We start from the raw sequence: 12,376 nt of genomic DNA on the forward strand, positions 1-12,376 counted from the left end.
TGCGTAATAACCCCTGTGGAGACACCACAAAACTCTATTATAAGAATGAGAGTGTCTCTCACTGCCCACAGTATACAATGTCCCAGCCCAGGTCTCCACACAAAATTTCCCTATCCTGATTCCCTCTGATCAGCAGCTTTGAAAGATAAAACATACAAAGAAGGAATGAATCAAATGACATTAACAATATTTAGGATTACCTGGCAATTTGGGTGCCTTCCTTAAATTAATATTTTAACTTTACATAAATGGGATATTGTATTGTTTTTAAATATTTAGATAGGAGAAATATATGAACACTTTTTTGAATCATTCAAATAATCCTTCATGAAGTTATGGCTCTTTAACCCCAATTTTATTGAACATGGCCTCTTTGTTAGAAAGCCCAGGGTCAAAACATATCTAAATAAACATTATATTCTGTGTAGCCAGTTTTATGTCTCAGTGAGGAAATGCAACACTAACTGTGCTACTGAGCCATAAAGGTTTTCGGTTCAACAACAACTTGCATTTATATAGCGCATTTAATGTGGAAAAAATCCCAAGGCGCTTCACAGAGGTGTAAGGGAAAAAACCTTGCTAGGTTAGCTGACCTCAGCTAATGCACCAGTGAGGTGCTACAATTGCTTTCAGCCAGCACACCTCATCCTGATCTCTATCTGGCACCCCTGCTGGAAGTACTTTTCTGTGGACATTGGATAAGGACCAAGTTGGCTTGGCTCAATTTGCCAACATTCACTATCTAGGAGCAACATGAAAATGATACGAATTGGGCACTGGGGGCCACTCCAATCTTTGGAACTATGCCCTACCATGAATCATTGCCTTCAAGAAAGGAAGGATAGAGAGAAAAAAAAAATGGAGAGAAAACAACATTGTTTGGATTAAAATAATACGAGTTTCAAACTGGTCATTATTTCAGCCATTCATTTGTGACATAATTTAAGGAGGCACTTCTTCTTGTTCCAACTAATGATCTCATTTGCATCCTAGTTTTGGATAGTTCCCCTTTTATCTCTGTGGGCAAATGTGAACAGTGATCAATCAATCCACACTGCAATTTGGCAGAATATCTTATTCAAGTACAACAGTGTAAAATATGGTCCATTAAAAGCATGATCAACTTGTCATGATTGCTAGGCCACTTGGGAATCTATTTCTGACACTGAGAGATTTTATTTCTTTCTTTTTTTTTGGTTTCCATTTTTGATTTAAACCAATTCCATAGTAGATCTGTTTGCATGATTACAACAAAACCATTACAGTACAATAAATATGTCCCTTTTGTTTTCTTCTCCTAAAAAAAAGTGGAGGCCTGCACCCACTGTTGTCCTCATTCACATGCCAATTTACTGTCGAAACTGGACAATCCTATTGCAAAGGCCTGCAGTGCACACATTGGATAATTGTAGTCCATTGTGAAAACATCTTCTGCCACTCGTCCAAACTGCATCACAATGTAGTCAGCTGGTGAAGAAAGGAGGGGAAACATTATTAATGTTTCAGAGACACCTGTCCATTCTATTACAATTCTATGCGTGCAAGTTATAACAGCAGAGCTAAATCGGCCAACTTAAGCAGAAATAGCCAAAGAAGTGGACACAAATTTTCACGGGGACCGTTAGTCATGTGCTAGCTACCCTAGCATCTTATTAATTCTCTTTGAGTTAGTCTGAATAAAACCAAGTGTAATGTTATACATTGAAAGAAATTTCTCAACCCTGTTGTGTGCACCACAATTCCGCATCTTGTGGGACCACAAAGGATCTTAGTATGTGGCAGAATTCACAATGCTTGGCAGACTGCGTCACTGCACTATGTCAGCTCCCAACCTATTTTTGGAAGCAATGATTGCGTTAGTATTATTTTGATGAGATAACAGGAAAAAAAGTTCTCTTCTCCTCCCATCTCCCAATGCCCACCCCCACCGGATTGCCCTTTGCCAGCTAACATCTGTGCTAAGAGCACAAGCAGGCTATTTGCTCCTAGATCTGTGCCAACATCCCTCTGAAACCAGCCACCAGAAGTCACACAAGATGAGGTCAGGGTGACTTTTCTTCCAATATTTCCAGTACATTGCACCATCTAAAGCTTTCAATGATCAAAATAGCAGTAAAAATACATCTGGGTATATTTCCCTCTTCATTGCGCCTGGGAAACGCTCTGTTTCTGAGTGCAGCAAAGGATAATTGGCAATGGAGACCCACTGCGACAGGTGTCCATCCCACAGCACTGCCCAACAATTTCCAGAGGTTCCCAAAATGGGCAGGATTTGGCTTACGCTTGCAGTAGGTGCAGCCTAGCTTAACAATGAAGACGATGTGGGAGGTGTTGGTACAGGCCTTTCCATCTCCCTTTCTTCTGACTGCATCCGTGGGGCACCGCAAGAAAGCTGGCAGTGGGGTTTGCACCAGGGCCCTCCAAAGAAACAAGACAGAAGATAATTAAAGTATTCCACCCCCACCTTCCCCACCCGGGGAGGATCTTCAGGCTCTTCCGGCTGCTGCTGTAGAGCTTCTGCGCCCAATCCCAGCACAAGGTCCTGCTGGGGGGGGGCGGGGACGGCCTATACCAAGAGGGCCAGGAACATCCAGCAGACTCTTCCTCTCAGGAGGGCTGGAGAAAATCAGCCCTTTACTGCACACGCTTTACTTGAAAGTGTTACATCAGTGCACCCCGAACTGCCAATTTCATAAGTAAAGGACCCCAGTTGCCACCAGTGCAATAGTACCAATATGCTACAGAAAAAAATAAATCACATTCAAGTCAATAAACTTTTATTATTTTCCTTTTTTAAAAAAATCTCCCAATGTTTCCCCTCATGAGTCTCAGGATAATCTTCAATATCTGTTAGATTGATTTCTTTTTCTCCTGATACTGTTTGAATTTTTTTGTTAAACAAGTTGTCGTCGTGCCCATTTTAAAAGTGTAAAACGGGCGTCCTATATGACGGGCGGCATGCGTGCACATATTCTGTGCCAGAAGTGCGCCACCCACCATACTGGTAAAGGTCGAAGTTTACTCTTCCAGGGCCTGTGCCTGAAACAGGCGTTAACCTATTTGCATATGCAGATAGGGGCCCTAATGCCTGGATCATGACCTTTTCCAAAATTGGGCTGCCCTCAACATAGCCAGTGGCAGGCCTGCTGCATTCAGGTTAACCAAGTCTACGTGTGGCCTAATCAGCCACACGGGGTGGGGGGTGTGCGGGGGTGGGGTGGGGGGTGTGCGGGGGTAGGTAGGGGGGGCGCGGGGGTAGGTAGGGGGGGCGCGGGGGTAGGTAGGGGGGGCGCGGGGGTAGGTAGGGGGGGCAGGTAGGGGGGGCGCGGGGGTAGGTAGGGGGGGCGCGGGGGTAGGTAGGGGGGGCGCGGGGGTAGGTAGGGGGGGCGCGGGGGTAGGGGGGGGGCGCGGGGGTAGGGGGGGGCGCGGGGGTAGGGGGGGGCGCGGGGGTAGGGGGGGCGCGGGGGTAGGGGGGGCGCGGGGGTAGGGGGGGGTGCGGGGGTAGGGGGGGCAGGGGAGGCCGAGAGCGCCGGCGGGGACACGGAGGCAGATGGGGACACAGAGAGGGACAGACCGAGACAGGCAGAGAGAGAGAGAAGTAACAAGCCAAGAAATCAGCGAAAAATCAACAAGCCAGGAGTGGGTTAGAGAACACATTAAAGAAATAAAATCTGAAGAGGATTGATTGGGAGAATCTAAGTGTAGGTAATGTAATTTCAGTAAAAAGTAGTCTATCAAGGCAGTAGAAAAAAATCTCACTGGCATTTCATCTCCTTCCAGATTTCTGCATACTCTCCACACGCAGCCACAAGTAGCTGCTCAGTAATATCGGAGGCTGGATTGAAAAACCTCAGATTGGCATCCTTTCCAATCCTTGCAGCTGCCCAGCTTTAAGATAGGAACAAACAGTCCCGGCTAAGCAAGACGGTTTTGTTGCAATAAAACATTTTTTATAGTTCAGCACCTACCCAGCACAGACTCTGTTTGCACCATTCCCATCTCATTTTGAAGCAAAGTGGCACTCTGAAAGGGCAGCGGAGGAATGAAATGATGAAATTAATCCCAACATACACATAGGGATATTTCGCTTTCAGATACCACTCAAGGAACTTTCAATCACAGGTAAGACTCACAAGTATGATTTTGAGGTTAGATACTTACGATCATTGTCATGAACAATCTGAAAGTTTTTGACAGATGCCTGTGTGACTCTTCCATGGAAATTAAGCACATAAGACTGTGTGTCATCATTCCAAACAGGCACCTTGTTATGCAGCTCTATCAGGTTTTCCATACTTCTGTTCTGCCACATTGATAGCAAACTTTCATGCTCCTGGGGAATTTTTTGAAAGAAAAAGTAATGATTGCAGAAAATTGCAACATATCCAGAAGAGAGTTCAGATAAGACAGAGTAGAACTAGAGAATTAGGCAATAGCAAATGAGAATAATAAATGGAATTGATATCCAATGTATCACAATTCTCATTATTGCTGTTAGGTCAATGGTCCCTTTTTTAAACATAAAAGACATTCTTCTATAAAGTAAAAAATGGAAATGATTAAATTGTTAAATTTAAAACTTGCAAAAGGTAGCCTGTTGTTCAAGCAGCTGCAGATTTGTTCTGCAGAACAAGAGAATGCAATTAAATTGCAACCATAACATTTTAAGGCTGCCACTCATTTCATTTAGAAGCCTTACAGCTGGCAGAAATGTTTATACAGTCTGGACTCCAATTTATGTCCCACTGGTGAAACCAGTGTTTCAACTGACTGTACACCTAGATCCCATCTTACATACAATACATTTTAATTACATTTTCAGAATACCTGGGTGGTGGAAGCAGGTTCAATAATAATTTTCAAAAGGGAATTGGACAAATACTTGAAGGGTAAAAATTTACAGGGCTGTGGGGAAGAGCAGGGGAGTGGGACTAATTGAATAGCTCTACCAAAGAGCAGGCACAGGCACAATGGGCCAAATGGCATCCTTCTGTGCTGTATCATACAATGATACCTTTTTTTCTTACAGCAGCACTGTTTACTCAGCATGCCAATTGCTTCTTGACCGAACTGGTATGACCACATATAACCTGCTGATTTTAGAAACCTCTTAATTATGAAGATCTAGCTCATTTTTAATGACTTACATTGCGAGGTCTGATGGGGACTCGTTCATGACTCATGCTCATCCCTGGAATAACAACAGTCATTTTCCTTGGTCCTTTAAACCCAAGAACATTGGTCTCCTGGAGAGAATAAAAAGTACAACTTGTGTCATTAATAATTCATGGTGATGTTATTGTTCATGAACACTGAAACCTTCTTCATATCACGGCCAATTTGCCACGTCTGATTAATGATGCAAAAATGAGGTTAGTAACTTGGTAGCTGAATATTCTAAGAACTTACCGCTAAGGATTTGACGAAGGCTTCCAGAGGAAATCTAAAATCAAATGTAATTCGACAATGACTCCTGTAATTCATTTTCATAGATTTAAATAAAAAGCTTTGAAACAAAAGTAATGCTTGAAGTGCATGTTTTTGAAGCGGGGTCTGCAAGGTCAGCAGATTTCTGCCCAAAGATGCCACCAGGAAACCTAAAAGTGCTGCAGCCTGGAGAGAAGCACTGCTCAATGTAAAAGTGCTGTACATGGAGAGAAGCACTGAATCATAGAAAATTCAAGGCACAGAAGGAGGCCATTCTGCCCATCGTGTCCATGCCGGCCGAAAATGAGCCACCCAGCCCAAACCCACCTTCTAGCACTTGGTCTGTAACCTTATAGGTCACGGCACTTCGGGTGCAATCCAGGTACTTTTTAAATGAGTTGAGGGTTTCTGCCTCTACCACCCTTTCAGGCAGTGAGTTCCAGACCCCTACCACTGCTCAGTGTAAGAGTGCTGTACATGGAGAGAAGCACTGCTCAATGTAAAAGTGCTTTACATGGAGAGATATACCGGGTGAGTGCCCATTAATTATCTCTACACTGAACCACTGATGTGATTGTGAGTAGACATTTTTTCCCCTCTTGAAAAAGGATGTAAGTACTGGAGAATGGAACACTTTCTGCTTCAGGTGCTTGGTGTCAGCTTCAAGCACCTACTAGCAGCCCAGTGGCTCTCTGAGCCAAGTTTCCTGTACACTGCCAATTAGTGCCAAACTGCAAGCAGTTTTGTGCTGTGGATTCATGCCCAAGAACTGGGTTGATGCTGGCCGAACTCATTAAATGTAAGATCCTTACAGTCAGCTAGTGAGTCAGGGTTGACTTTGCATTTACGCTTCAGAGGTGAAAAATTTGTATCTAACCCGTTACACCATCCAGTCTCACATTCATATTATGAAATAGATGTCAGGGCAAGTATCCATCATTATCTGCAACTACATTCTTCACTGATTTTGGACTGAGTGCACATCACTTATTGTATTGATTGACTAACAGTCCCTTTTAATTTCCAAGTAATAATAAAAATAGTTTTGTATTCATTACAATTCAGTAATGTAATGGGCCATATTTACAAAAAATATTATAAGCATCTCATTGGCCACATGACCAAACAGAGAATCGTAAATGGCCTACAACAGATATATTTTAACAATATTGCTCAAACTTTAACAGTAGAACTGAGCATATACCCACAGGACTTGTTTAATGGGCTGTACAAATTAGGCATCTCAGACTTTAGAAGGATAAAATATGCCACTGCTGTAATACTCACATAGCAAATTGCAGCCAACTCCTGTCTGGTATTGGTTTCATCAAGCAATCCAACTGCTTTTGCAGGATTCACTCCATTATCATAGATTGTAAACTTAGTCCCCATTAAATTCGACCTGATGGAAAAGAAAATCAACACAATAATGAACAAACCATAACAACAACAACTCACATTTACATAGCGCCTTTAATGTAGTAAAACGTCCCATGGCGCTTCACAGGAACGATCAAACAGAATTTGACACCGAGCCACATAAGGAACTATCAGGACAGGTGACCAAAAGCTTGGTCAAAGAAGTAGGTTTTAAGGAGTGTCTTAAGGGGGGGGAAGAGAGAGGCGGAGATGTTTAGGGTGGGAATTCCAGAACTTAGGGCCTAGGCAGCTGAAGGCATGGCCACCAATGGTGAAGCGATTAAAATCGGGGATGAGCAAGTGGCAAGAATTGGAGGAGTGCAGAGATCTGAGAGGGTTGTAGGGCTGGAGAGGGTTACAGAGATAAGGAGGGGCGAGGCCGTGAGGGGATTTGAAAACAAGAATGAGAATTTTAAAATCAAGGCATTCCTGGACCTGGAGCCAATGTAGGTCAGTAAGCACAGGGGGTAATGGGCAAACGGGACTTGATGCGAATAAGGATACGGGCAGCAGACTTTTGGATGATCTCAAATTTATGGAAGGTGGAAGATGGGAGGCCAGCCAGGAGAGCATTGCAATAGTCAAGTCTAGAGGTAACAAAGGCATGGATGACGGCTTCAGCAGCAGATGAGCTGAGGCGGGGCGGAGATGGGCAAAGTAGGCGGTCTTGGTGATGGAACAGATATGTGGTTGGAAGCTCATCTCAGGGTCAAATAGGACGCCAAGGTTGCGAACGGTCTGGTAGAGCCTCAGACAGTGGCCAGGGAGAGGGATGGAGTCGGTGGCTAGGGAATGGTGTTTGTGGCAGGGACCAAAGACAATGGTTTAGGTCTTCCCAATATTTAGTTGAAGGATATTCTGGCTACGACTGAATAAATGAGAATGAAACCAGGCAAGTGCAGTCCCACTCAGCTGGACAATGGAGGAGAGGCACAGATGATCAAAAATACTCAAATGAGATAACACAGGGAATCCAGTTATTTTACTTGCACCAATAAAAAAATATCATATAACAGGTAACATGCGATGAGATACTTCTGGTGATATTGTCAGCTTTTATGCAATGCTCCGTAATGGCCATTTAAAAATCGCTGTGAATTGTTTATTACTCGCTACCTGACTGGACTCCATGGTTACATGCCAGTAATTTGAAACGAGGATTTTTGTTTTTTTATGTAATGACCAAGTTCATTTTACAAAAGGAACAGCAAAATGAAGAAAACCTTTAAACCAGGAACTCCAAACCTGCTGCCCTCCAAGGCCAGACAACTCATTCCTATTTGTGTTTATATTTCTCATTGCTGGTTTACCTTGTTTGAATTTTGAGAGTCTGATGGTTTGGAAAGGGCTGATTTTGGTGCGGTTACCATATTGGTGGTTAAGACCTAAACCAGTACACCAAGAGCTATTAGTACCAATAGGTTGAGACATATGCAAATTAATGGGAACATGGATTAAGCTTTAGATGTGGCCCCCAAGGCTCCATGTTACGATTCTACGCATCCCTTTTAGATAAAGGCTTGGCAACTCCTGCATTAAACCAATTACTTAAGCTTTCAATTGTTTGGAGTTCAGCTCACATTGCAATGTCTGATTTGCTACCATTAATAGATTTCTTCCCTATTTCAGGTTCTGATGAGATCAGTTCCAACAATGCAGAATTGCATCAAATAATATCCTCAGGGATCCAGAGCAAGATTGGAGCCATTCAGCAAAATTTGCTACCCGCAAAGCTACTTACTTGCAGTGATTGAGGACAATCAGAATATTGCATGGATCATTGCTGACCATTTAGATACGGCCAACATATCCCGAAAGACCTATTTGATTTGAGACAGCACAGTCTCTTGATTAATGAGTACACTATACTCTTGTCCTTATAGCCTACCGAATGGAATTGCCTTTGAGTGATAGTGCTAAGGTTTACCTGCTACATCTTTTTTGAACTAATAAAGAATGTTGGTGCTGTGGAATGGAACACTTTTCCACTTCTAATGTCAGTAGCAAGCACTCCTAGATCAGGCGAAGTACAGGTTGGTACAAGTAAAGCTCCCTTTATATTTCTCCATCAAGCATTCCCAAGTCAAAGATTGTGCAAGTGACATGCAAGATAAATGTCTTTTAATCCAGTCCAATAATGTCCCTTCAGCCAAACCTAAGATACTTATATTAGCACAGCATTTCCAACACCATTCATTCTTATAGCATCGCTGAGTAAGATTATCAATTTATTTTTTTATTGTTTATGGGCACAGAGAAATTGGTTTAGACTGTCTCACTATCAAAGAAATAGACGAATGTGACTGTCATCCCATCAAAGGTAAAAGGACACTGCACAAACCCACTGCATTGCCAAGTCCTTCAAAGGCCTATCCAAAATGAAAGATTCGAACTGCGATTTGTGCCTGCTTAGCAATTTATCAATTAGTATTATTTAAATAAACTAACCACTGAAGAAAAATTGAAGTCTTCAAAGCCCAGTATATGGATTGCACCAATGTAACATTCATACACACATTTATGCCAACCGGCAACATTAATCGTGCCAACGCACAAGTCACATACCGAAGTTTGCAGCTTATGAAAACCTTTAGCATGTTTACAGGACTTTAACAGGTAGTTTGTACTTTACCATTTCATCAAAATGCACTTACCTTAATTTCCCTACGTAGCTTTCAGCTTCTCGTGACAGGTCTGTCGCATCAACGGATATCAGATAATTGGAAGTTTTGCTCTTTTTCCTTTTTCTTCCAGCTAACAAAAATAACTGTGATAAACAAAGCAATACAATTTTCAGAGAGTTTTGTTCTTCTCAGCACAGCCAGTTCCTCCACTCTAACTTTCTCCAGTCACAACAGCAGCCCAGTAGGATTTTTGGGTATTTCAATGTGTTTATCAGGGTGAAGAATTCAGTGCCACAGAATAGAACACTTCATACTAATGGCATCCAGGGATAATCCTCCAAATATGCACTGGTGGCAGGTGAGGTTCCCCACAGGAAGCATATATTTGGAAAATGATCTGTATTATCTCAGATTCTGCATTAACATGAACTTTTAATTGCAGTTTTCAGATAAAATTAGACTCAAGTAAAAAAAAGTACATCTGCAGTGCCAAATCCAATTCAAAACATGATGTCACTGTACTGTGCCATTGTGCCGTCTTCTGTGCATTATTTTACCTGCACCTCAAAAATGCTTAATTGAAGTAACAGTTCCATTGGCCATGCCAGCTAATCTTGTGAAAATGCCAATTTTGTACCTAAGTGTGTACAATACAGACAGTTTGTGCTGTGGACCTCCGTCTATATAAGAACTGGGTTGAGACAACCCAAACTCATGCCTCATAGGATCCTTTGAGCTTGGCAAAGAGAGCAGACTTTCCTGAGTCAATCTTGATTGGATATGAACCCTGAACCCAGAAGTGAAAGGACATGTTTTATGCCACATTGTTCTCAGACAGAGGACACGTTCATCCTATGCACCTAATCGGAATTTAAACTCAAGAAGTGAAGTGTTCTAACCCAATGCATCACGTCGTCCATTTGAATTTGTGAATTTATTCCCTTTTTTCCCCTCTCACCACAGGCAACCCTCTCTACAAATGTATTTATAGACAGGTCACAAGCTACCCTTATGATTTGCAAGTGGAGATTCCCATATTTAGGCACGCAATATATGTTTACTGGAACTACTCAATTTTTTCCCCATAGTCTTTCCATGCTTTTTCCAATCATTCATGATCCTACTCCAACACTTCTATCATTCAGGCAACATATGTGAAGACAATTTAGCTGCCCCTCTCAATAAAAAATATCAGATTCCCCACGGATAGTACTGAAATTTGAATTGAAGCACTAGTCAACATCAATACTGTTGGAGTTGGTGAATTTATATTTTAATTTTATTCCATTTAAGTCTACAGCTACAAGCGAGGGTTGCCTCACCTTCTTTCCATCGTCCCGCTCAAGATGCATGAAGTAGGTCGGGTAGAGACCGCGGTCCATTCCTTTTTTGTCCCGAGTGATCCTACATTTGATGGTTATTCCTCGAGGGGCAGGCCTCAGTGCAAACTCCTCCAAGCTGTCTACCTCAATCAAGTTTAAGCCAGAGCCAGAAGGAGGGAGTGAGGCAGCAGCTGGTTCCTACAAATTAGAAGTAAAGAACTCAATATAATCAATGTATCAAATCTGTGTAACACCGCAGGGGCCAGGTCTAGAATTTTTTGCCAACAGAAGTAGGACCACTGCAACAGAATTTTCAGTAGACTGTCACTCCTGTCATGGCAAATGGCCAAATTCTTTAATTAGTGACCAGTTATTCTGTCTTTGTTGTGGAGACTGCCCCAATAACATCTTAACCTCAACTTCACAGCAGCACCCCACTACACCAGAACATTTATGTCCCTCATTAGCAATTCTGAGACACACTGCTAATTTCTTCTACACACTTTTCTCTTCTCCACTCCTTAAGGTTCTAACTTGCTGGATTATTGTGCCAGTGGTCCACTGATATCTTGACTAAGTGGGCATTCTTCAGGAGAGTCTAAATAGTGCTAGTAGACAATTCCATCATGGAGGGCATCATAATGGGAGTCTAAACCTGTAATTACCCAATGTGCATACATGCACTTTCCAGCAGGAGTCACTGGATAACAATCACGAGTGAGAAGGCTGGCTGATTTTCTCCCCACTTAGCCTCGGAGCTGAGGCAAATTGTAGCATCACAACTTCTACTCCAGGTGAGATCAGCATAGATTGGGGAATTGAACTTGAGACTTCTGATCTCTGTGGTGGAGTACCATACTGGGTGTTGCCTTCATTCTCTTGACCATCATGGAAGTTGAGACTGCCTATTCTTGTCAAATTAGGGGCAGTTTTGTATTGTGCAGCTGCACTCACTAGAACTAAGTTGAGCCAGAGATGAATTTACCAAACCGGTATTCCCATTCAGGAGCTGTGCTTAAAAGGAGTGCAGGCCAATGAATCAGAGCTACAGTATTGTGGCCCCATACCCAACTCACTCTCCCTTTGAATGCAACTCCCAATGGAAGTACAGGATTGGTGAATTTATCCATTCATTAGCATATTGTAAATTGTTTCTAAAGGGTAGAACAGCTTAGGGAAACAAGCCCTCTAATCTTTACTTCTCCATTCATATTTATATAAATATTTCATATTTATATTTATAGAAAAATACTTTCTTTATCTCTTTTTTTCTCTCTGGAGAAATTCCTGGCCTCTACTCAGAGATTTCCCCAAAGAATTGAGCTGTGACGTCACTCTACATGGCATATTGAAAACAAACATCTATCCTTCAGACTAATTTGCCCAAACCTATTTCATGTGGGACCCTGATGGCCGGCAGAGAGGCACTTCCAACCCAAACCATGGGCTGGACATGAATGCAGGTCCCAGAAAAAGAAATGATGGTCTAACATTTTAACCGATTCTTTTGGGAAGATATTTATTATTTTTACCCATTCAGTCCAATGCTAACTTCCAGAAATTTTATTTCAGGACAATATCCGG

The 12,376-nt window shown here is 42.4% G+C and overlaps 1 protein-coding gene across 5 annotated transcripts in view; it reads right to left on the reverse strand.

Annotated features, from left to right (window-relative positions):
- Nucleotides 1-333: 333 nt before the first annotated feature.
- The window catches only part of LOC137334740 (tubby-related protein 3-like), a 94,323-nt gene continuing 82,280 nt past the window's right edge, over nucleotides 334-12,376 (reverse strand). For all 5 annotated transcript variants that reach the window (XM_067999655.1, XM_067999657.1, XM_067999656.1 and 2 more), the window contains 6 exons: nucleotides 10,793-10,990; nucleotides 9,501-9,613; nucleotides 6,715-6,829; nucleotides 5,148-5,246; nucleotides 4,162-4,333; nucleotides 334-1,467 (listed from right to left, as the gene is read on the reverse strand). In XM_067999655.1, the coding sequence (XP_067855756.1) occupies nucleotides 1,334-1,467; nucleotides 4,162-4,333; nucleotides 5,148-5,246; nucleotides 6,715-6,829; nucleotides 9,501-9,613; nucleotides 10,793-10,990 (831 nt within the window). In that variant the 3' untranslated portion in view covers nucleotides 334-1,333. The remainder of the gene's footprint in view (nucleotides 1,468-4,161; nucleotides 4,334-5,147; nucleotides 5,247-6,714; nucleotides 6,830-9,500; nucleotides 9,614-10,792; nucleotides 10,991-12,376) is intronic.

This window comes from Heptranchias perlo, chromosome 18 (genome assembly GCF_035084215.1).
Source record: "Heptranchias perlo isolate sHepPer1 chromosome 18, sHepPer1.hap1, whole genome shotgun sequence".
Classification (NCBI taxonomy): Eukaryota; Metazoa; Chordata; class Chondrichthyes; order Hexanchiformes; family Hexanchidae; genus Heptranchias; species Heptranchias perlo.